The 25,610-nt window shown below is 39.4% G+C and overlaps 1 protein-coding gene and 1 long non-coding RNA gene across 12 annotated transcripts in view; one reads left to right on the top strand and one right to left on the bottom strand.

Annotated features, from left to right (window-relative positions):
- Positions 1-25,610, top strand: part of ANGEL2 (angel homolog 2) — a 34,271-nt gene that overhangs the window by 3,075 nt on the left and 5,586 nt on the right. The window contains exons 2-8 of one of the 11 annotated variants that reach the window (XM_013049207.2): positions 10,892-11,063; positions 14,714-15,039; positions 19,732-19,988; positions 20,636-20,705; positions 22,063-22,484; positions 23,582-23,708; positions 24,117-24,174. In XM_013049207.2, the coding sequence (XP_012904661.1) occupies positions 14,721-15,039; positions 19,732-19,988; positions 20,636-20,705; positions 22,063-22,484; positions 23,582-23,708; positions 24,117-24,174 (1,253 nt within the window). In that variant the 5' untranslated portion in view covers positions 10,892-11,063; positions 14,714-14,720. The other 10 variants (XM_004778958.3, XM_013049208.2, XM_013049206.2 and 7 more) reach the window with 10 other exon arrangements.
- Positions 48-12,164, bottom strand: LOC106004335. The gene is made up of 3 exons (XR_001177318.2): positions 12,026-12,164; positions 9,967-10,078; positions 48-93 (listed from the first exon to the last, which is right to left on the bottom strand). It is a non-coding gene; the product is annotated as an uncharacterized LOC106004335 (long non-coding RNA).

Raw genomic sequence — 25,610 nt, 5'->3', positions numbered from 1 at the left:
TGCTCAGTGGGGAGCCTGCTTCTCCCTCTCCCTCTGTCCGCAGCTCCCCCTGCTTGTGTGCTCTCTCTCTTTCTCTGTCAAATAAGTAAAAATCTTTAAAAAAGAGAGAAAAGAAAAAACAAATTATAGGTATCAAGAATAAAAAATACAGCATATCCGGGGCGCCTGGGTGGCTCAGTGGTTTGGGCTGCTGCCTTCAGCTCGGGTCATGATCTCAGGCTCCTGGGATCGAGCCCCGCATCGGGCTCCCTACTCCGCAGGAAGCCTGCTTCCCTCTCTCTCTCTCTCTCTCTGCCTGCCTCTCTGCCTACTTGGGATCTCTGTCTGTCAAATAAATAAATAAAATCTTTAAAAAAAAATACAGCATATCCTATTGTCATTAAAAGGAAAATGATTTCCTTGAACATCTGCATACTAATAAATTTGATGACTTAAGTGAAATGAATAAATTTATTAAAAGACACAAACTACTAAAGTTCTTTAAAAAATAAAAAGAGAACTTAACTAGCCATATCTCTGTCAAAGAACTTGAATTCTTCATTCAAAACAAAGAAAACTCCAAGCCGGTGTAACTTCAGTGGTGAATTCTACTAAGTATTTAAGGAAAAGAGATTATCAGTTCTACCAAAACTCATCCAAAAGTAGAATAGGAAACATTTACCACTTGTTTTGTGAAGTCGGCTCTAGCTTGAAACGAAAGCATTTCAAAAAAGAATACTATAGGGGCACCTGGGTGCTCAGTGGGTTAAAGCCTCTGCCTTCAGCCCAGGTCATGATCTCAGGATCCTGGGATGGAGCCCCAAATCAGGCTCTCTTCTCAGCAGGGAGCCTGCTTCCTCCTCTCTGTCTGCCTGCTTCTCTTCCTACTTGTGATCTCTATCAAATAAATAAATAAAATCTTTTAAAAAAAGAAAGAAATACACCAGTATATTACAGTCAAATGATTTTCAAAAAGTATTCTAAAACCATTCAGTGGCTTGGGAGGTGGAGGGAGTTAGGGTAGTGGAAATAGTCCCTTCAACAAGTGGTGTTGGAAAAGTGATAGCCACATGAAAAAGAATTAATCTGGACTCCTATCTAACACCATATACCAAAATTAACTCATAATGTATCAAAGACTTAAATGTAAGAACTGAAACTAAAACTCTTGGAAGGACACATAGGTGTATACCTTTGTGACATTGGATTAGGAAATGGTTTCTTAGCTATGACACTAAAGCATGAGCATCCAAACTAAAAATAAATAAATTTTATCAAAATTAAATGTTTTGTACATCAGAGGACACTATGAAGAAAACCCCACAGAGTACCCACAGAATGGGAGGAATTATATGCAAATCATCTATCTGAGAGGGTCTAGTATCCAGAATAATCCAACTCAGTAATAAAGAACAAATAACCCCATTTAAAAGTAAACAGAGGATCTGAATATGTATTTCTCCAAATTAGATATACAAATCACCAATAAGCATATGAAATGATGCATCATTAGTCATTAGGGAATGCATATCAAAACCACAATCAGATAAAACTTCACACCCACTAGGATGGTGATATGAACTGAGTTGTGCCTCCCCAATCCATATGTTGAAGTTATAACTACATTTGGAGGAATGGCCTAAAAATATGGCAATTAGGATCCATGGGTGGATCCTAATTTAATATGACTCATGTTTTCATATGAGGAGATTAAGACCACACAGAGGAGAGGCCCCTTGGTGGTACAGTCAGGTGAGTATCCCACTCTTGGTTTCAGGTCAGGTCGTGATCTCAGGGTCATGGGATTCAGTGCCATGTCAGGCTCTGCACTCAGATGGAGTCTACTTGGGACTTTCAGTCATAAAAAGGAATGAAGTACTGATACTACAATATGGATGGACCTTAAAAACATTATGCAATGTGAAAGATGCCAGACAGAAAGATCTAAATATTGCATGATTTCATTTATATAAAGTGTCCAGAATAGAAGAATCTATGAAGACAGGAAATTAGTGTTAACAGGAGATAGAGGGAGAAAAGGGATGAGGAAGCTGGGAGGTATGCGTTTTCTTTTAGGGGTGATGGAAATGTCCTAGAATCAGTGGTGTTGATTACACAACCTTGCAAATAGTCTAAAAACCACCAAATTACACACTTTAAATGGGTAAAGTGGTGAATTTTATGTTATATGAATTTTATCTTAATTCTTTTTAAAAACTACGTTGAGGTATTACCTTACAACTAAAACAATGGCTAAAATTCTTAAGACTGATGCTCCCCAGTGTTGTCAGGGCAGGAGCAATTGCAACTTTCATAGATTGCCAGTGGGAATTCAAAATGATACAGAGAAGTTGGAAAACAGTTTGGCAGTTTCTTATAAAGTTAAACGTACACTTACTATACATATCCCAGCAATCTCTCCCATAGGTATTTTACCCAAGAGAAATGAATACTTATATCCATATGAAGACTCTTCTGGGACACTGGAAATTTCATGATCTGGTTAGCCGTTACATAAGTGTTTACATGAAAACATTTATCAAGCTGAACATTTAAGAGTTAAGTACTTTGTGTGTATGTTGTACGCAATTAGTAAGTTTCTTAAATCTTCAAAGAAATAAAAACTACCCTGGCTTTCCTACCTCCCTCCAATTCATCCTTCATAGTCCCATTAAAATTACCCATTTTAAGGTGCCTCGTTAGCGCAGTAGGTAGCGCGTCAGTCTCATAAAATTACCCATTTTAAAAGAATATATCATTATGTCATTCCTCTGTAAAACCTCAGTGCATCTTATTACCATGATTTTTCTGTCATGATTTTTGGATCCATCATGTCCGGTCCCTGCTCACCTGTTGTCTAATTTCTCTGGGTTTCAGCCAAACCCTTTGCAATTTCATATCCCCAGATCTTCCAACCAGCTCTTTCTTTTTGAAACTCCCACCTCCAACCAACCTTCAGGAATCAGCTCACACGAGGACTAATTTCTCCCTGGAGCCCTCTTTCAAAGCCCCTGTTTCCTTTTCAAGGAGAATTAGGTGCTCTTTCCTCTCTGCTACCACATCTCTCTATTCCCCCTCTCTACTACCACACCTATTACAGAGTAGTGATATGTCGTTTAGGCTAATTTAATGCCGACATGTTTTTATTCCACTACGCTGTGAGTTCCATAAAGGCAGCGGCTCTTCTTTCATATTTTTGTCTTGAGTATCTATTGCAGTGCCTGAAAGATTAAGAGGTATTTGCTAAATGCATGAACTCCAAAGCTCTAAATATTTTTTTCCTGCCAAGCCAATTACAATATGTTAAGTTACAATTATTTGGTTTTCTTCTTTGCCAAAGTCATAAACAAGTAACTACTGATCTGAGCTTCTGAATGGATGAAAGAACAAATAAATGTATCCATATTAAGCTCAGTCAAAAGCAAAGAAACTTGAGGGTTGGGTAAACTTTTACTTCCCTGTCACAGAATTTTCTTCAATTTTGAGGAGACTTTTCAAAATATTGTAATAATTCAAAGAGTCCCTTAAATCTTTTTTTAACATCCATGATCCCAGATTTCCCAGTCTTAAGGTAACTGCTTATGAACCAAAAATGCTTTAAAAAAAGCTAATACCTACCTTACACTTTGATGTTAGCCTTCACAAAAGACTCCTCTTAATCAAATGTCTAGTTTTGCCATGGGCAGAGTAAAAATACTTGGTAAAGTCATCACCAAATAGCCATTGATTTATTCATTATTTAGGCAAACAAAAAACATGGTTCATCTCCCCAAATAGGTATCAAACAACCACAGAATGCATTTTTACTCTTTCTTATGTGTAGCTTTCCTGTGCTCTCCTCTAACGCTCCATTGCTCAGTCCCTCTATTCTTCTCTGTGTCCAAGGAACCCCAGCTGAGGTCTGCTCTTACTCCTTAATACCGTCCCAGAAAGACAACTCTAGGACCTCTAAAACCAACTAAAGCAGGCATCAAGATCACTTGTCAGAGATGAGCTCAATTCCGTAACACCCACAAATCTGCACTATAGGGACTCACACATCTATAAAACCCTCATTCAGAACTGAGAAATGGGAATAGGAAAGGGTTTGGGGTAGAGACAAGAGAAAGGCTAACCTGAATTTCATATCCTAACTACCAAATTCCTATAACTGTACCTCTGTTTTAAAATTCTGGACATCAAGAGTCCTTAATTTCATCAGCCGGTACATTAGGAAAGAAACAAGTTCTAGCAAGGGCTGGGTCTGTAATGTTTTCATCAAAGACTACTGCAGAACATACACTCAGGGAGGATTCCATCCGCTTTCCAGACTAATTTCCTTATTATAAGACCATTATTTAAATCTTCTCTATTTCAATTAAATCTTTAGTTTACCACCACTCTAGCTGTAACATTAGGTTGGAAAAATACGAAACAGTATGAAAGAAAAGAGGAAACATTCCACAGCCATAAAGAACTAGGAAACCACTGCACCAGACTACAAGGTTCTTCAGAGAAAAGAACTCTATCACCATGACAACCTGGGATATTTTTATTGAGAGAGCTGATAGGCTATACAGAAACATTTTTTCAGAATTTGGAGGTTGAGAATGATGTATAAGAACATGTGTGGGAGTTGAGAGACCTTTCAAATTTAGATTTTTGTCATTTTTTTAAGTTTTTCCTTGCAAATCCACATGTTTCCAAATCTTGTTTTTTAAGGGCAAATAGGTAAAAGTCCTCTTTATAACCCATATTTATATATAAATGTTATATACCTGTATGTATATGTAACTTCACTAGTTAGGAAGTTTTCGTTAACAAAGGATACAAACTATCTAAACAAGCAGGAGAAATTTACATCAATTAATACCTCAAAATAGATTATTATACATTAGCATACTTATCCTCGGCTTAAAAATCTGAAGTATCAGGTGGATATTTCTCTCTTTTTTTTAAGGATTTATTTATTTATTTATTTGAGAGAGGAGGGAGTGCACCCACGCACGCAGACAACCTGGGGAATGGTGGGAGAGAGCGAGAGAGAGAATCCTCAAGCAGACTCCTGCTGAGCACAGAGCCTGACTCAGGGCTCAATCCTAGGACCCAGAGATCATGATCTGAGCTAAAATCAAGAGTTGGATGAGCCATCCAGGTGCCCCTCAGATGGATATTTCTATTACCTATTAAATCATTATTTTTTATTTGACTTTATAACATTTTTATTTTTTTATTTTGACTTTATTTTTTATTTGACTTTATAACATTTTTATCTTCTATTTTTAATTTCCTTCATACTATTTCCCGAAAGGTCTGTATAAAGTTCCATTATATGTGTATTATTTACTCAGTATATGCTAGTTTACTTAACCAAGTATGTGAATTCAAGTTTATTTTGCCTACAAAGTTGATGTTAAATGAAAAAAAAAAGTCTACCTCTCTGTCTTATAACAAATACTTCACAGCTACCATTTTATTTAAGCTTCACAATATTTCATAGGCATTTCAAAAGTGAAATAACTGTTACCAAGGAGGTAATATATTTGGTAATTTCACAGCTGGGGGCTGTCAGGGTCTCTGTTAAAACCCAGATCTATTTGACTCTTTGAGAGTCTTCCCATTTCCTATGTGACATTGAGTCTCAGTGTCCTCAGAATTCCTGAGGCACAGACTTTGCACTTACTAACAAATTGTTTCTGGACCATGATGCAATATATAATGCAATATATTTGTATATCCAGCTAAGATACCCTCCAAGTTCTTGTATTGAAGACATCCTCTGCTCCAAACACATAGTAATGAGACATAAAATATAAAAAGAGAAATTAAGAAACAAAAAAACATGATCATGCTCAGAACCAATATAAACCTCTCTGAGGCCCAGAACACCAAACCTGAAGTCTGCTGGGCTCCCGACCTGGAATTTTGTCCTAGTGGGAACAGGGATCAAAAGTCCTGGGCGCCTGGGTGGCTCAGTGGGTTAAGCCGCTGCCTTCTGCTCAGGTCATGATCTCAGGGTCCTGGGATCGAGTCCCACATCGGGCTCTCTGCTCAGCGGGGAGCCTGTTTCCTCCTCTCTCTCTCTCTGCCTGCCTCTCTGCCTACTTGTGATCTCTCTCTGTCAGGTAAATAAATAAAATCTTTAAAAAAAAAAAAAAAGTCCTCACAAGGAAGGGAAGAGATAGTTTCAGGTTCAGTGCTAAAACTAGGGGCTCCTTTAACCATGAAAAAGGTTGAAAAAGGCTGCAGTGACTGCTTCCAGAGCCATTGCTTAGGGAGGCAAGAGATAGGTGCCACTGAGCCACATCTAAGACTTGGGCCAAGCTGTCCACTAGTTCAGCAACTGGATCTGCAATATCTCTTAGCAGCATAGCCAGACAAGACTAAGCTAGCAATAAAAGACCTGATTCTAGTCTGGAAGTCTCTTGGGGGGAAATGGAAGCAACTAAGAGTTAACAAAGGGCAAGGTTATCTGCATGTCAAAATTCCAAAACACGCGAAGAAATTCATATTCAGAAGAGTGATCAGTGAGATTAAAAGAGAAAAGATAAATTCATTCCAGATGAAATGGACATATGAGAATGATCTGAAAATGAGTTTTAAATAAGCATGTTTAGTATTCTCTGAGAAAGTTAAAAGAAAAAAATACAAAGAATTATACAAGCAAGGAGAAATCAGAAAGATTGATGTGGAAAAGCATGTACTAGAAATCCTGGAAATAACAAAATATAGTCACTGCAATAAATACCCAACAGACAAAATGCATTCTTGAGTAGTCTCAGTTGAAGAAAAAATTTAGTAAATTAATAGAACTGAGGATTCACCCAGATTTCAGCCTAGAGAGAAATGATGAAAAGAAGAAGAGAAGGAGGCAGACAGGAGGAGTGGTTAAGAGTAGTCAGAAGACAAAAGAATTAAAGAGGGTTTATTAGTGATCTATAGGAATTTCAGAAAAAGATAATAGAGGAAATGGTGGAAAAACAAAATTCACAGAGATAATGGGGTCAGCATTTCTGAATCAAACAAAGAAATTAATATTCAGAATGAAAAGTACACAGAGAACACCAATCAGAAAAAAACAAAAAACAATTCCATATATAGGAAGAAGATCTTTTTAGGGGAACCTGGGTGACTCAATTGGTTAAGCCACTGCCTTTGGCTCAGGTTGTGATCCCAGAGTACTGGGATCAAGTCTGGGATCCAGTCCCACATCAGGCTCCGCAGGGAGTCTGCTTCTCCCTCTGACCTTCTCCCTTCTCACACTCTCAAATAAATAAATAAAATCTTTAAAAAAAAAAAAAAAGGAGATCTTTTTTAAAAGATTTTTAATTTAAATTCTATTTAATTAATGAATACTGTATTATTAGTTTCAGAGGTAGAATTTAGTGGTTCATCAGTTGGGTACAACACCCAGTGCTCATTACTTCAAGTGCCCTCTATAATCCCCATGGGGATGGTGATGTCCCCTCTCCTCTGGAAACTAGTTGAAGGCCTTCTCTAGATGCGTCAAAGGAAAATGTTTCCGTTTCAGTCTATTCTAGACTTTTCTTCCGTCTTCTGGCTCTGCCTTATTGGCTGACTGAATCTGGATGTCCCGGAACAGACACTGAAATGGTCACTTTCCTGCCCAAGGATTTGAAAAACAATTTTCAAATAATTCTAAGTCTCTCTGCTATTGTTCAAAATGTGTACTTTTAGTATTTTCTCTTCTGCCACATTTCTATAGCTCTAGTCATCTCCATTTCTAGCTGCACAATCCTTAATCACTTCAGGAGCCTCACTGCACCTCTGTTGTACTCTGAAAAGTGCCTCCACTTTGTGGCTTACTCCTCGGGAGAAACACTCTATGACTTCACGACTTCACGCCACTGCTTCTCTCCATTCTCTCTGCTCCAAATTCAGCCTTGGCAGTTTCAGTGGCAGAGAGAAGCAGTCTTTTTTTTTTTTAAGATTTTATTTATTTATTTGACAGAGACACAGCGAGAGAAGGGACACAAGTAGGGGGAGTCGAAGAGGGAGAAGCAGGCTTCCTGCCGAGCAGGGAGCAGGATGTGGGGAGCCAAAGGCAGAAGCCTAAGGACTGAGCCACCCAGGTGCCCCAAGAGAGAGGCAGTCTTACCGACTTTAGTTTTGGGCAGGAAGAACAAGATCAAGAGTAAACACAGAAAAACAAAAACTCACCAGTCTGGATATTAAAGAGTTGTGCCCTTTCCCACAGAGAATGCTTGAGAGTTCCCATATCATAGAAATGTGGGATTTCAAGCACTTCCAGTATCTTTTAAACATCAGTCCCTCCGGATGAGGTTTATTAACTTTTTGCTGTATTTGCTATTCTCATCCCAGCCCACTCAATTCAAGATCCTGAGCTCTTAAGCAGTCCCCTGAGTAGCAAATGAATATCTGTATGCTTGTCCAAAAAATTTGGTTTGTCTTTAGTAGACACCTTGGACCCTGAGTTTTTCTTAACTATCCTTCTCCACTGCCTCAGTCCCTGGTTATCTGTGCAATTATGATGAGATCGTATTTTGACACATCAATCAGTGTCTACCCATATCTTGTTATCATTAAACTATTTCAAGGAAGAAATCACCTGCTCCTTAGAGACTGACCTTCATTGTGTGAACTTTGATTCTTAAAACATTTCTGATTAGCTTCTATAAGAATAATATATTATTTTAAGTGCATCACAATTAAAGTATTTCTAATTCTTCTTTTTCCAGGTAATTTTAGGAATTAAATTTATAGAAGTACTGGGGCGACTGGCTGGCTCAGTTGGTGGAGCATGAAACTCCTGATCTTGGGGTTGTGGGTTTGAGCCCCACATTGAATGTAGAAGATTACTTAAAAATAAAATCTTTTAAAAAATTTATAGAAGTGCTAATTTATCATTATAAGCCACTCAGAACACAGCTCTTTTAATAAAACCAACTTCATAATTTAACTTATTAATGTCTTCCATAAGTAGGATATCTCATATTCACATAATGAGAGATAAAGCTCTCCATGAATAACAGACACATAGACACACAGACATATGGAGAGTTTATGGCTTCGATTCTACAATTTCAACCATGGGTCAAGAGTCATCACAGAAGCACAGAAACTCACTAGTCCAGATACCAAAGAGCTCTTCTTCCCAGTGGGCACAGAATTCTTGAGTTCAAAATATACAAACAGATAAAATAGAAATAGGTCGCTTACTCGAGAAAATAGATCTCTAGAAATCACTAATCCTTTTAAAAAGATCACCAAATGGTCAGACCATATTACCAAGTTGCTGATTACTGCTGCCACTAGAGGGACATAATCTATTGTCAATATACAAACCAAAATACAAAACTGGTGGAGAACAAAATTAAAATTAGGAAAACAGAGATTTAAAAAAATTCTGTTGAAGGGCATCTGGGTGACTCAGTTGGTTGAGCATCCATCATCTCCTGATCTCAGCTTGGGTCTTTTTTTTTTTTTTTTTTAAGATTTTATTTATTTGAGAGTGAGTGAGAGAGAGCGAGATCACCAGCAGGGGGTAGGGGTGAAGGGAGAAGCAGAATCCCCCCACTGAGCAGGGAGCTCAACACAGGACTTGACGCCAGGACCCCAGGATCATGACCTGAGCTGAAGCCAGACATTCAACCAACTGAACCACCTAGGCATCAGCTCCCGTCTTGATCAGAGGGTTGTGAGTTAGAGACCCATGTTGGGCTCTGCACTGGGCACAGATCCTACTTTTAAAAAAATTAATTTAAAAATTCTGTTATGGGGCGCCTAGGTGGCTCAGTGGGTTAAAGCCTCTGCCTTCAGCTCGGGTCATGGTCCCAGGGTCCTGGGATCGAGCCCCACATCGGGCTCTCTGCTCAGCAGGGAACTTGCTTCCTCCTCTCTCTCTCTCTCTCTCTCTCTGCCTACCTGTGATCTCTATCTGTCAAATAAATTAAAAAAAAAAAATCTTTGAAAAAAAAAAATTCTGCTATGCTTCAGATTCACCTCTGGGAGCAAGAAAACAAATACCTGGACTTGACATTCCATGAGGCACACCTCTTTGGTCATAAGTTCATCTGATTCTGTCAGATGACTACATTGGGCATCTTGGTGAGAATGGCAAAACTGTTAGAGGATAATTCTAAAAAGAAAAAAGAAAAAGTAAAGTCATACAAAATGATTTTATTTAACTTTTTGAATAAGGGATCCAGAGATATGTTGCAGTCTGTTCCAGAAGAATCCAAAAAGCAGACGCTTTACAGATCAGTAATATTGACCTTCCAAATGGATGTAAAACTGGATTTTCTACAGAGGAGGAGAGCTCTCCCCCCATTGAAAAGAATTTACTCACATGTTTATAGATAATAATCATTTGAATTATCATCACTTCTCAACAAGTTAACATTAATCACTACAGAATTCAAAAATAGTCATTCAAGATAAAGGTGAGTATCTTTTAGGATCAAACAATCCTCCAAATTCCAGCAATCTAACATCCATTAATCTCTTAATTATTTCAAAGTGCTACATTTCTCTTTACACATCACAAACCAGAGGATATAGGATGTAGAGGGGGAAGTTTCTGTTCATTCACAGATCTGCTCTAATTCTGGTCCTGAGTTAACCATTCATTCAAAAATATCTTATCTACAATCTATTGTATACTTAGCACAACACTAGGTGGGGTAGATTTTGAAAATAATGGGTCATCATCCTTGCTCATAAGATACAATCTTATTACAGAGCTAAGACCTATGAGATACCAATCAATACATTTAATAAACAACCAGAAATTAGGGCTGTGTTTAATAGAAATACATCTGCCCAGCACTATTCATTTTTTTATGTAGTTGTGAATTTTGCCTATCTACTAAAATGTATATGTAACTCCAAAATCAATACTTGCAAGTGTTTTTTTTTTCTTTTTCTTTTTCTTTTTTTTTTTTTTTTTGAGAGAGAGAGAGAGAGAATCTAAAGCAGGCTCCACACTCAGCATGGAGGCCCACCGGGGGCTCAATTTTACAAACTGAGATTGTGACCTGAGCCCAAATCAAGAGTCTGATGCTTAACGGACTGAGCCACACAGAGTGGTGAAAAATTTAATTGTCCAACCTGCGTGTTCCCAGGTAAGTTTGAAGGAAACAAAGCTTGCCTTCTTGTTTCAGCTCTCACACTATAAAAAGTGTTCTCTTCCCAGTCTATTTTAGTACCATGTTTTTCACACTTTTGTGCTTTTTGTTGATCATTCTGCTATTTAAAATGGCCCCCAAGGGTGCCTGGGTGGCTCAGTCTTTAAGCCTCTCTGCCTTGGACTCAGGTCAGGATCCCAGGGTACTGGGGCGAGCCCTGCATTGGGCTCCCTGCTCAGTCAGAAGCCTGCTTCTCCCTCTCCCACTCCCCTTGCTTGTGTTCCCTCTCTGGTAGTCTCTCTCTCTCTCTCTCTGTTAAATAAATAGATAAAATCCTTAAAAATAATAACAATAAATTGGCCCCCAAGTGCAGTTCCAAAGTGCTGCCTGTTGTCGCTGAGCACGGGACATCTGTGATGTGCCTTGCAGAGAAAATGCATGGGTTAGATAAGCTTCACTCATGCCTGAGTTATAGTGCAACGTTGTTATGTATGGATTAGGTGACTAAAATGTGACCAGAGGCTCAGGGGAACCCCCATATTTCCATCTGAGGCAATGGTTCAGTATTTGCTGATTCCGTTATTGGCAGTAACTTTAGAGAACCTAACTACCGCAAATGATGGCAATCAACTCTACACTGAGCGAAAATGTTTTTCACATGCATTAGATTTCCTCATCAACAGAGAACTATAAACGCCTTCCTGATAAATTACTCCACTGCTCTCCCAAAGAGCCTACAAAAGCAGTGATTCCGCCTGCCAGTACCCTTTCCCCATCTCCCCAGTTGATTCCTCCTCCTAACTCAGTTTCCTACGCGGAAGTCTCCGCGTAAATAACGCTTTCCAATAATCTAGAGTCCTATACTAAATTTGAGAAAAGACACACACAACACACACAGACGTTAAAAATGACCCCTGGGGATGTGCTCCCACAAAATTAAGTGCAAAAATCCCTGGTACCACAGTTGCACGGGAACACAGAGAAGGGTATTTTCTCCACCGCGGGCATCCGCCTTTCGAATCTCCCGAGATCATCATAAACATACGCTAAAACATATTTTTTTCTTCTTCTTCTTTCTCTCAAGCAACCACCCCGTACCGTCCCGCAGGCCTTCACAAAGCTGTTCAGCCCTTAGCTTAGCTCTTGTTCCTTTAAGACAGAGGTCGGTTGTTTGCCCTATTCTGAAATGGCCGCGCAGGCTTCCCCACCGTCTGCGCATGCTACTTGAACCTAACTCGGGATTGAAGCAATTCGGAGGCTGTCGCGGCGCAAGATGGGGACTTGGCGCCGGGCGAGCCTGAACCTCCCAGCATGCCTTGCAGCCGGCCCGGACTCCCGACGTCTAGTGATGGGGAAGCCCTGGTGCTTTCGGCCGCCCGAGCGGGTGTAGAGTTTGAGGTTGAGCCCTGGGCCCGGGACCTGGACGCCCGCAGAGGGGAAGATGGAAGCGTGGCGCTGTGTGAGGAGGGGCTACGGCCGCTGTGTGGTGGGGAGAGGCCGGTCAGTAGGGCTGGGAGGGAGGAGGGAGGAGCGGGGGCGGGCGGCCCGGGTTAACCCGGGGCGGGGCGGGCTGGGGGAGGAAGGAGGAGGAAGAGGGTCCGGGCGGCGGTGCCGCCGGGACGAGCCTCCGGAGACCCCGAGGGATAGGTAAACCCGGCGCGCAGCCGGAGGGGCGCTCGGCGGACGGGGGCCGGGCCGGGTTCGGGGCGGTCGATCGCCGGCAGAGCTCGTGCCTTTCCGTCCCCGCTGGGCCTTGGAGCCCCGGCCCACTTCCCCTGCCCTGCCCCGACCCAGCCTGCGCCCCCGGGTCGCGGGGCCTCCTGCCAGGCATCAGCCCCCGCCGGGAGCCGAGCGTCTGCGGGGAGGCGGCGGGTGCGCCGTAGGTCCCCGGGCGGCCTGACCCCGAGGGCGGCGCGCGCGTCGCAGGCACACCCGGGGGTTTGTTTGTGGTGTCAGTGTGTCTCACACTTCAGTCATTTGTATACCAGCCTTTACGGTTTATTACCAGATACTCCTTCCACACCTGTGTGTACTACATTTTTTTCTTGAAATTGACTTTTTTTTTTTTTAAGCATTTCAGTAATGCTGCCTGTATTAGCGTCGCCCTGAGCAGTGTCCACGAAATCTTGGGTTTGACGTATTCATTATGGGCTTTTTCTAATAAATACTTAGATGTGAAAAGTCAAAAAGTTTTATTGTGTACCATGCGAAATGGACTGGTGTACCTCACCTGGGAAACACAACACTGTATTAATTATATAAGTCATGGGGATCTGGTTTTAATCTCCTACAGTCGGGGGCTTGATCACAATTCAGCTCAGCAGTGTTTTCCTGAGTACCAGCTGTGTGCCAGGCACTGTGCTAGGCACTTAGGGAGAGACCAGAATTAAAATGATTAAGAAGGCTCTGGTCTTGAAGGAGCTCATCATCTTGGGAAAAAGACATCTATATAAGTTACTGTGAATATAGGCGATAAGTTTTGTAGCACGAGTATTGTATTTCAATACCGTAGCCTGTTAGGATAGAAAAAGTGTGGAGCGAGCACCTAAATCTCTATGGCTTTCAGAGTTGTCACAAAGCAGAATAGTCTGCCCATGTCATGCTTTTAAAGATTTACAGTTAAGTTGAATTTAGAGAACAATTTGAGAATGCATACACAAAAATATATGCTAAAACATTTAAATGCCTTTAAAATGAATATATAAAAGTCAAATAACAGTAAATACAGTTTAAGCAAAATTTCTTCAGTGGTAAAAGTGGACATTATTAACACGTCTTGGAATTGTACCTTTAATAAGTTCTGGGAAAGGACAGAAGTCCTCTGAATCCAAAATTTTGCCAGAATAGTATGGTAAGAAGACGGTGCTTAAGTTGCATTGTTTCTTAAGAGAGCCCGAGAGCAACATATTTATTCAAGTTAGTGGTAACACTGCTTTGGATATATTTTGGATGATCAGTAAATTGGTGCTGTTGGGTTTGAAGTACTGGTGAATTATTAATAAGTAATCACTATCCCATTTCATTTCCTTCAAAAATTTTTTTTTCCTTAAAAAAAAAAATGAAGGTTGGAAAAATAAATTATCCACCTACTGATTAGCAAGAGAGGTCATTTTGTGAAGTTGGGATAGGTTTTTGTTTTCTTAGCTCTACAGATGTTTGGAAAATGGAATCTTGCTATAAAAAACTGTTCAGAAGCATGTTTCTGTCTACTCCAAACCCAAGTTGAAGGAGAGATGCACTTTTCTTGTACTCAGCTTAAGTGTTCTACATTGAATCAAGTATTACATTTGCTGTGGATTTTATTTATCCATACAGTTTATTAGATATTAGAAAGCTGCTCTGAAAACCAGTTTGATGGTTGGTTAATCTCTCAGGTGAACTGAGGACTTTTTGAAGCGTGTGTGGTATTTTGGGAGGCTGGTGTTTTCTCTGTTAAGTATTCCAAATGCCATTCATAGGCGCTGAGGGAGAGTTTTGAGATGTTGCTACTAATAATTAAATCATAGCTGCCCCCCCAATCCTTCATGATTTAAAAGTCAGATTTTAAATATTAAACATTATCTTCCCTTGAGGAAACAGATTTGGATTTGGGGTGCTATAGCGTGAACAAATAGTGGTGCCTCAAGGAGTGTATTTATTTCTTTTAGATACCCCATGTTACCCCATCACCAGAAGAGTCTGGCCAGAGATTGGACGACACCGTGGGAGAATCTGCAGAGGTGTTGCTGGAACAGACATATTTCTAGTTGTATGAGGTGGCCTGGACATTATTCTCGTGCTCCTTACCCATACTTCAGTAGTAGGCATTTTTCATTAAATTGGAGACCACCTTGTTTATTTGAGTCTAGAACTCCGTTTCAGTACTGGAACTGGAGACCTGACAACCTGAGCCAGACCTCTTTGATTCATCTCTCTAGTTACATCATGAACTCTGAGGGAGATGAGCCTTCATCAAAACGAAGAAAACACCAAGGTAAAGGTGACATTTATCTTGGTGCAGAAATAGAAGCCATAGAATTATTAAAACTTTACTTTCTAATAATCCTTAAAACCTCTTCCAGATTTTGTAGGGGTTTAGTATTTATTTTCAGCCAGTAGTTTTCTGTTAGGAAAAAGGAAATGATTTTTTTAAAATTAAGTCTTTGTTTATATCTATTTTTATATTTTATTATATATTTCTGGCAGTAAATATAGAAGAAACTATATATAGAGAGAATAAGACTGGGAAAGAATATAGGACTAAACTAAAACATTAATTTAAGAATAATAAATCCATTGTTTTTAAAACAGAAGTCCTTAGACTTCCTAGAAATTGGTATATGTTTTTGAGAGTCTACACACCTATTTTAAAAAATTAAATTTAAGGGTTTTTCAAATTTATTTTTTTGACAATTTTATTTCTAAGTAATCACACCCAACATGGGACTCTAACAACCCCAAGGTCAAGAATTACATGCTCTACCAACTGAGCCAGCCAGTTTAATGCTCACTTTTTTGAGTAAGACAAAAAGATACTCTTAAATAGACACAATCATAAATGAAAGAGATTTTCTTACAGAATAAGATTTTAGCTTATTCAGTATATTTCTCATAATGGGTTCTATTGCTATAATCCTGAGACACTATGGGAAGTTTTATCTTTTATTTTTTATTTTTTTAAAGATTTTATTTATTTATTTGACAGAGAGAGAACGATCACAAGTAGGCAGAGAGGCAGGCAGAGAGAGAGGAGGAAACAGGCTCCCCGCTGAGCAGGAAGCCCGATGTGGCTCCATCCCAGGACCCTGAGATCATGACCTGAGCCGAAGGCAGAGGCTTAACCCACTGAGCTACCCAGGTGTCCCAAGTTTTATCTTTTAATAAGGGAACAACATCTTAATCAACTTTAAGAAATATTTGTTTTCTAAACATGTTGATCATTTCTAGTTTTGTCATACTTTTCACTCCAAACAATTCACGAGACTCCTTTTGTCCTGCCAGCCCTGCTCCTCCCCCAAAGTGTATGTGAATCATCTTGGTAGAATTTTGAGTTGTCGTTCTTACTGAGCTATGGTTTTCAGTGAAGATAATTCCTCTGAAGGTATTTGGAAATAGACTGTGTAGGTGTTCATGTGTAGGGAGCTCACATAAGTTTGTCAAAGGAAAATGCTCAAAGTGAGTCTCACTTGGGAGGTCAGAGCTAGGTTAGCTCGAAGATTACTTACGGCTCTTTTAAGTAGAAATTCTGCTACACATTTGAGTAGAAATTTTAAGCACCGAAAGTGAAAATCTATTTGTCTAATACTTGAGCACAACATGTGTTCATCAACAAATGTTCATTTGAATGAATGAAACGTGTTAGAGACATTAGAATTAGGTTCCTAGGGACAATCAGCTCCATAACCTATAAATCTTGGGCTGTATGAAGTCATGAGATGACCGTTCCTTCCTGTATTCATTGTTCATCAGGTCAGCGCACTGCTCTCTGGTTTAGCCTTTCGTACATCTCCTGTGCTGTCAGGTGGAGCTGTGGTATGCTGACATAAGCCTGGGCTCAGGAACCACTCCCTGCTCTCATTCTGCTCCACCACTGATTGTGTGAACTTGGCCAGGTCATGGGACCTCCCTGCTCCTTGGTTTCCTAGTGTGAAATAATGCCTACTTTAAAAGCCTATTGAGGATGAAATGAGACCTGTCAAAGTGCCTAATACACTGTCGGCTTCATAGTAGGTACTCAGAAAATCGTGATGGTGTTGTTTTCCCTTTAACACTTGGGGAATTACAATTTACATACTGATAAACTTTGATTGCGATCTGACTCTTTATATGTCCGTTCTTCCTAGGTATTGTGAATAAGGAAAATGCTCTTCGTTAAGCCATATTTGTGACTTCCGATAATTCACTAATACTTTTCCATCAAGAGAACAGCCTTCTAACTTGCCTGTCACTTTAAAGTGACATTTGAAGGATTTGTGTGACACAATTAGGACTTTTTAATTAGGCACCCTAAAAACCTGATCAGGCCTATTGCTTACTTTCTTTGATTCATCTGTCTTCTCTGCTGTGATCGCCTTGTTCCTCCTGACATGGAAGGTATATAAGCTTTTGTAGTGTGAATTTATGTTGTAAAGTATATGAAGGCCAAAGACTGTCATCTCTATCAGTCGTCTTCAAATTGTCTTCCATGGAACCCTAGCATTCAAACACATATCTGTATGTTTATTAAAAACAAATGTGGGCAGGAGAAAATACGTATTTACCCCCATCATCCCAGCCCCAGTATACCAGGAGCTGATGGTCATGACGTGTTTCAAAATGTAATTGCAGAAAGAGTTGGCTTACAAACGCTTGTCGGGACAATACAATCTCAATGCATTTTTATGCCCTTCCATACACGTATTTTACAAGAAAATATGCACAACTTTTCTGGACCTTCATCTTTCATACTTCAATGTGGTGGTGACACCAGGGTAGTGCTGTAACTGTGATGGTCGCTTGCATTGTGTTTGCATGACTAGAGCCCTTTGCATCTTGTACGTGTATAAAGACTATGATTTGTGGCTAAAACCATCATAGACAGTCCCCAATTTGCGAATGAATTGTGTTCTGGGTAATTAGTTCTTGAGAATCAGTTGCTGACCATCTGTTTCCATGTTCCCCATGGAAACTGTTACAGATCTCAGAGTAGTCCTACGGAGTCAGTGCAGTTAGCTGTAGTTCTGGGCCTTTGCAGGTAGGATTCTCCATATTCAGTGAAGGATGCAGAAGGGGATAGTTTCCATCCCTTTCCTGGGTATAGGACAAGCTCCAGGCTAAGTTCTTTAATCCCGGATGGCTTGGGTTTGGTTTGGTTTTCTTTCCGTCACTCTTTTTTTCTTTACCTTCTCCTCAGGCTCTTAGTGCCTTCATGGTACTGTAAGTCTCCAGCACCGCTGATCCACCCAGACCTCAGTAGTCATAAAAATAATCTTCCTCTTCGAGCCTCTGGTCAAAATGCCTATTCCTTCCATGCCGCTGCTTTCAGCATTTAGATTTTGAGGAAAGCAATCTTACTAAACTCGTTTACCAGAGGGTATTTTAAAATTTCACTTTTGGTCTTTTTTCCCCGTATGTATGGAATTATTTTTCCTCAATTTAATTTTTAGTTGGTAGAATCTTAGGCATTGTAATCCAATAAAGTGAAAACCTACATGTAGGAAAAGGGAGATATTCTAGGGCTGAGGTTTTTCCTGCTTGAAAACCGATCTCCAAATCTGTTTTCCCAGGTTCTTCCCATTTCTTGTTTTCCCCTTCTGTTGAGCTCATAGAATCTCTAAAAGTTCCACATTTTTCTTCATGCCTTTCCATGGCATGCCTTCCATGGTGGGGTGAGGAAGATAAGATCGAAGGGGCATATGTATGTATGTTTGTGTGTGTGTTTGTAGGTCATTTCTAAGTCGAGGACTGCCTATAATTGCAAAATCTCATGCTTTTTGATTCTCTTTTTTCATCACTGGGCCCAGGTACATGTGTCTTTGCAGAATGTAAACCATCACACATTTCTGGATGCTGCATGCTGGGTTCTTCAACCAGCCCTTGTCATTGACTAGCGTTCTACAACGATGTTATCTTCAACGTTTGCTTTGGTGTGCATTAAAAAGATTTCTTCTGTTCATTTTGTCTGCATTGTTCCACTAAATACACTTCCATATATTGCCATCATACACCCTTCATTCATGTCTAAACCAGAATTCTGAGATGAGTTATTTCTAGAGCTTAATCATTTGATAATCTTATCTTACTAGTAGGAAATAAACTACGGTGTGAAAACATCTTATTAAAAAGCCAACTGTGACATGCAAATACAGTTGACCCTTGAACAAGAGTCGAACTGCGTGGGTCTCTGCGTAGGCAGAGAGGCAGGCAGAGAGACAGGGGGAAGCAGGCTCCCTGTTGAGCAGAGAGCCAGATGCGGGGCTCGATCCCGGGACCCTGAGACCATGACCTGAACCAAAGGCACAGACTTAACCGACTGAGCCACCCAGGCACCCCTTTCTTTATGATTTTAATAACTTTATAAATAAATTTATAATATAAATATAATAAAATAAATTTATAAATAAAAAGAAAATAATATTTTCATCAGCTTACTTTATTGTAAAATACAGTATAAAATACATATAACATACAAGTTATGTGTTAATCTACTGTTTTTGTTATTGGTAAGGCTTCCAGTCCACAACAGACTATTAGTAGTTAAGTTTTGAAGGTGTCAAAAGTTTTATGTGGATTTTCAACTGCACAGTGCCCTTAACCCTCCCCTCCAACCCCACATTGTTCAATGGTCAACTGTACGCTATCATGGTTATGAAGTTGCTGAGCATGTCTGGCAGAGCCACTTCTTAACCGTAAGTAAATGAGAAGCTATGTAGTCTTAACTTTATGAACACTCTCTCAGTCTCCAAAATGACCTGCTAACTCCTTTTAATCTTTTATACCTGTTGGTCGGTCTTTGTATCATTTTACTGCCTTCGTAATCAATTTGATGACAGCTTCCAGTTTCATAGCGCTATGTTGCCATTTCCTAGGGGAAAACATTCTGTTCATTGCCTGTGGGAATTTTTAAAAGGCAAGAAAAATCTCATGCCGGAAAATATTTGGTCATTTTTCATTAATTCTTTATATTTTGTTCAATATATTTTAACAGGCACAATTCAACGACATTGGGAATATATATGTAACCATAATAAAGACAAGACGAAGATCCTAGGAGACAAAAATGTTGACCCCAAATGTGAAGACAGTGATAACAAGTTTGACTTTTCAGTGATGTCCTATAATATACTTTCACAAGATTTATTGGAAGACAATTCACATCTGTATAGACACTGCCGGCGGCCAGTTTTACACTGGAGTTTTAGGTTCCCCAATATCCTGAAAGAAATTAAACACTTTGATGCAGATGTAAGTGCAGAATATCATCAAAATTCTTCGCATAAGAAAAGTTTATCTGTGAACTAAATGGGTTTTACCCCTTTTTGTCTGTGGGCTAAGAAGGGAAGATGGTTTTAAATATAGTGATGGAACCGTTTTTAACAATGTATCATGACTTCCAAAGCATCATTTGCGAATGGTTGTTGGTGTAAATAATCATTAAATTTTCAAAAAAGATCCAAAAAGTTCTGCTTGCCAGTCAGTTTTGAAAACAGAGACTGGCAGTGTATTAAATATTCAGTAAGTACTTCCATTGATTTAAAATGTAAGTCATTCCTCTAAAAATCTAGATACATTCAAAGAAATCACCTTGAGAAAGGACTAGAAGGATTTAGTACTAAAGAACATTGTAATTCAGGAAAAAGAATTCCAACATGTAAATTTAAAATACTTCTTTTGGGAAATACCAGTTTTGGATGGTAAGAGAGGCCAGGTTTTTGAGGACTGATCAAATTTGGAAATATCAATTTGATAGTTTCAAGAAAAAAGACTTAAGTCTTTTTATTTCAACTTTCATTAGGTTTTTAGAATTTTAGCAGCCTATTTTTAAAGATGAAAGCATCAGAAAATTCATATTTGCTCTCTGTTTTAATTCAAGCCATTTTTTTCCTTCCAAGGTACTTTGTTTGCAAGAAGTTCAAGAAGATCATTATGGAGCAGAGATCAGGCCAAGTTTGGAATCTTTGGGTACAATGTGACTTTATTTTAGCCAGATTTACTTTGAAAGATTTGTGTGTTGTTAAAGTATAACATGCTAACAATGATGTATGGTGTATTTAGGCAAAGAAGAAAGTCTTAATTTTGAAAAAACTTAGTACCCATTTCAAAAGGTCAGGAAAAGATTGATGTATTTTAAGTGGGAATTTTTGGATTGATACATAATATTTTTAAAATTTTTTAAATATTTATTTCTTTTGGGGGTGAGGGGCAGAGGGAGAAAGACTCTTATGCAGGTTCCACACTGAGCCTGCTATTGGGCTTGATCCCACAATCCTGAGATCACGACATGAGCCAAAACCAACGGTCACATGCTAACTGATTGTACCACCCAGGCACCTCTTGATAGATAATTTTAATTCAAACAGAAAAGTATGTAAGAATCTCCTAATAGATTTCTTTCCAGGAGTTGCTCTACCCACCACTAGACCCCCAAGTTTCCAAGTTCCTTATCAGGGACCATTGTGTCTGGTTCATCATTATAACATCAGTGTCTACCAGTAACAAACAAGTAGAAGCTAAAAACCTGTTTGATGAATGAACACTTCGAGAAACAGTTCATCTATTTAAGAAATGCTGCCTACTTTGCATTCATTCTTCGCAAATATTTTTTGAACGCCTGCTATATCCTGTGTACTGTTGTAGGCTGCGGTGATCTAGCAGTGAGCCACATAGATAAGTCTCTGTCCTTCCAGACTATGGAAATAGCAAAGCAGAGACCCTGAGATAGAAGTGCCTGAAGGCAGGTGGTGAGATATGTGGGGAGTTGAGCAAGTGGGGAAGAGTCAGAGGCAGAAAGGTCAGAGATGGGCTGTCGGGGGGCTGGGCAGTGTAGATGGGCAGTGTAGATGATTATAAGGCCTCACTGTCTTCGTCTTGACTTTGACCGGGATGGGAAGGAGAGCATGGTCACGCACGTCAGCATATTTAAGACTGGAGTCGGGGGCGCCTGGGTGGCTCAGTGGGTTAAGCCGCTGCCTTCGGCTCAGGTCATGATCTCAGGGTCCTGGGATCGAGCCCCGCATCGGGCTCTCTGCTCAGCAGGGAGCCTGCTTCCTCCTCTCTCTCTGCCTGCCTCTCCATCTACTTGTGATTTCTCTCTGTCAAATAAATAAATAAAATCTTTAAAAAAAAAAAAAGACTGGAGTCGGCCAGTAGAGAGACCCAGTCTTAGGACCTAGACCGCATCTCAAACTTAACATCCTACGTTATTAATGCTTGGGAGAAGACACTTTGATAAATATTGTTCAGAGGTATTAGGAGAGTTATGTTTTGCCTTATAGGCTTATATGGCAGACCCTGTGTTAAATTTCTTTCTTCCTTGTAGGTTATCACTGTGAATACAAGATGCGGACAGGAAGGAAACCTGATGGCTGTGCCATCTGCTTTAAACATTCCAAGTTTTCACTCTTATCAGTGAACCCAGTGGAATTCTACCGCCGTGATGTTCCTCTGTTGGATAGAGACAATGTTGGATTAGTGTTACTTTTGCAGCCCAAAATTCCAAATGCTGCCTCTCCTGTGATCTGTGTAGCTAACACACATCTGTTGTATAACCCAAGGCGAGGTGATATTAAGCTGACCCAATTGGCAATGCTTCTGGCAGAGATTTCCAGTGTTGCCCATCAGAAAGATGGCAGCTTCTGCCCTATCGTTATGTGTGGTGACTTTAATTCTGTTCCTGGTTCTCCGCTCTATAGTTTTATAAAGGAAGGAAAATTGAATTATGAAGGACTTGCCATTGGCAAGGTAAGTGCTTGCTTTGTCATTATTAGGAGGCAGACTTAGTCTCTCTGTTCATCGTAGTGCGGGGATAGTCATCACTGGCTGTTTGAAAACCTTGGGTTCCCAGTACCCTTGCTTTACCAAGCTATGATGATGTTCCCCAACTACTAATAAGTAAAGATGCTCAGTTGGTTGAACTTCATCTTTTCCATCTATTTATGGCAGCATTCTGCTTAGAGGAGTTGGCAGGTAGCAAAAAATCCAAAGTGCGGGAGAAGAAGAAAAATAAAAGCATTGATAGACATTAATACTTTGTAAATAAGGAACTACTCATAAGGGGACGGGTAATAGAATTTTGAATGCTGGATGTGGGCAATATAGTTGGCAAAATAGTAATTTAGTATTTCTTTACTATGTACATTTTCCTTTTCATAATGCTAAATATTTCAATTTCTTAGCTGACTATATCCCATGTTTTATCTTCATTGTGCTTTCTGTTGCTTACTTCACATCATTCGATCTTCAGGATTTTAACCAAAATAAACTCTCCACCATTGAGGTTTGAGTGATAGTTCTAAAATTTTGTAAGAGTTGATCTCCCTTAGTATTTTAAATAATAGTTATATAAAATATGTAAGATTTTATATTAATCTAATTGAAAGACAGGAAGGGCAGTATTAGTCCAAAGTTATAGATCATATAGATGTCCCAAATGGAGTGACGGGAAAGGAAAATATTGCCATTTTTTTTTTAAAGATTTTATTTATTTATTTGATAGAGATGACAAGTAGGCAGAGAGACAGGAGGAAGCAGGCTCTCCAAGGAGCAGAGAGCCCAATGCGGGCCTCGATCCCAGGACCCTGGGATCATGACCTGAGCCGAAGGCAGAGGCCTTAACCCACTGAGCCACCCAGGCGCCCCAATATTGCCATTTTTATGTCAATAATAACTGCTTTCTGAATTGTATTTGAACAAGATTTCATAAGCACAGATAATCACTTACTATGATGAATAATGGGTAGTGCCATTCTTGGATTTCCTCTTATTTAAGACATAAAATTTTCAGTACAGAAACTATTTAAAATCTATTCACTTAAGGTACCTGTTGAAATTTTGTTTAGGTATCTGGCCAGGAACAATCTTCACGGGGACAAAGAATTTTATCTATTCCCATTTGGCCCCCAAACCTAGGTATCTCACAGAACTGTGTGTATGAGGTACAGCAGTTACCAAAAGTAGAGAAGACAGGTAAGTGTTCGTAGTACATTTTGGCAGTCTCCTTGATAATAGTGTTCCCTTTGAAGACATAAAACTAAATTTTTCAAGGGATAACATCTCAGGGATGAATTATAAAAAACATTATACTTACTTTCTTAGTCCTTTTCTTAATGAACTCTAAATTTACCATTCTTAAGTTGACCTTCCAAAATTATCTGCATGAATTACTTGCATGTTGCTTTGGAATGTTTGCATTTCAGTTTTGCTAATTATGGAGACCATCAAAACATAAAGGTTCCCTGATGGAGCATTTAACTAGGCATCTATCTAAACTAAACATGTCTTGAATATCATTCCTAGAGTAAGAGGACTATTCTATGGAAAACTAGAACAGAACAATATATTGAAAGTTTAATATATTTCTCTTTCTTCTTATAGACAGTGATCTGACACAGACAGAGCTGGACAAAACAGAGGTCCTAGTGACAGCTGAAAAGTGAGTTCTGGGAAATAACAGTAGACATTTACTGACTTAAGTTGGCTAAAAAAATTATTTCTCAAAAACCACTTGGATAAAAAATGAAAAGGATGTTTTTCCATGCTGGTGAAGAATGCTGGCTCCTCAGTCAAACAGACCTGAGTTCCTAACTGCTACATTTTACATGTGTGATTCTGAGCAAGAAGCTTAACATTTCTGAGATTTAGTTTCCTTGTCTATACTTCGGGTACTTGGGAGGACTGCATGAGACAAAGCATGAAAAGCTTGGTGTTTGGTTCATAGTAAGGGCTTAAGCAGTGTTATTTATAGCAAAGAGCCTGTCCGTGGACCTGGACCAGCTAGTTCTGTGAAATACATTGCTATTACATATTTTTTTTTTTAAAGATCTTATTTATTTATTTGACAGATAGAGATCACAAGTAGGCAGAGAGGCAGGCAGATAGAGGGGGAAGCAGGCTCCCTGCTGAGCAGAGAGCCCAATGTGGGGCTTGATCCCAGGACCCTGGGATCATGACCTGAGCTGAAGTCAGAGGCTTTATCCCACTGAGCCACCCAGGTGCCCCTGCTATTACATATTTAAACAAAGGTCAGGATCACAGGAAAATACCTTTCAGATTTCAAGAGGATGCTTTGCCTCCTTTGACTTACTACGTCTCAAAATAATCTGCAGGAGAATTGATCCAAAAAAGAATATGCCAGTATGAATATTTATATTTAAATTATATAGTTTACATAAGTATTTATAACTGTTGAACTACAGGGAAAAGTTACCAAAGGTCGAAGGGTGGAGATGCCTGGATTCCTTATTATTAGTGGTTGAGAAATAGATGTATGTGAATAGAGCAGGATAGAGATTTAAATCTTGTCTCTTTGGGAAATTCTTAAAATGTTTTGATTTTATATTGTGGCTCTTTTATTAATTTTAATTTTTGTTTTAACATTTGCATTTAGGGACCAATTAGAATCCCCTCTTATTCATTTTATCTGCTTCTCAGTCTTGTTTTTATTTTGTATACTATGTGTTGAGAAAATATTATCTCATGTAAAAACCTAGTAAGATAGGAAGCAACAGTTTTTGGATATTTTAAAAAAGAATATTTAAAACTTCATGATTAAACCTTTCAAATACAGTAAAAACTTCCCTAAGATTTTTAAAAATTTTATTTATTTATTTGACAAAGAGATCACAAGAAGGCAGAGAGGCAGGCAGAGAGGGGGTGGGGGTGGCAGGCTCCCTGCTGAGCAGAGAGCCCAGGGCAGGGCTCGATCCCAGGACCCTGAGATCATGACCTGAGCCGAACGAAGAGGCTTAACCCACTGAGCCACCCAGGCATCCCCCTAAGATTTTTTTAAAAAGATTTTATTTATTTGAGAGAGAGAGCATATGTGAGAGAGAGAAAGAGAGCACGAGCAGTGGGAAGGAGCAGAGGGAG

Source organism: Mustela putorius, unplaced genomic scaffold (genome assembly GCF_011764305.1).
Source record: "Mustela putorius furo isolate JIRA1106 unplaced genomic scaffold, ASM1176430v1.1 tig00000785_pilon_pilon_pilon, whole genome shotgun sequence".
NCBI lineage: Eukaryota > Metazoa > Chordata > Mammalia > Carnivora > Mustelidae > Mustela > Mustela putorius.
Note: the sequence above shows the minus strand (reverse complement) of the source record. Positions and strands in the feature narration are given on the sequence as shown.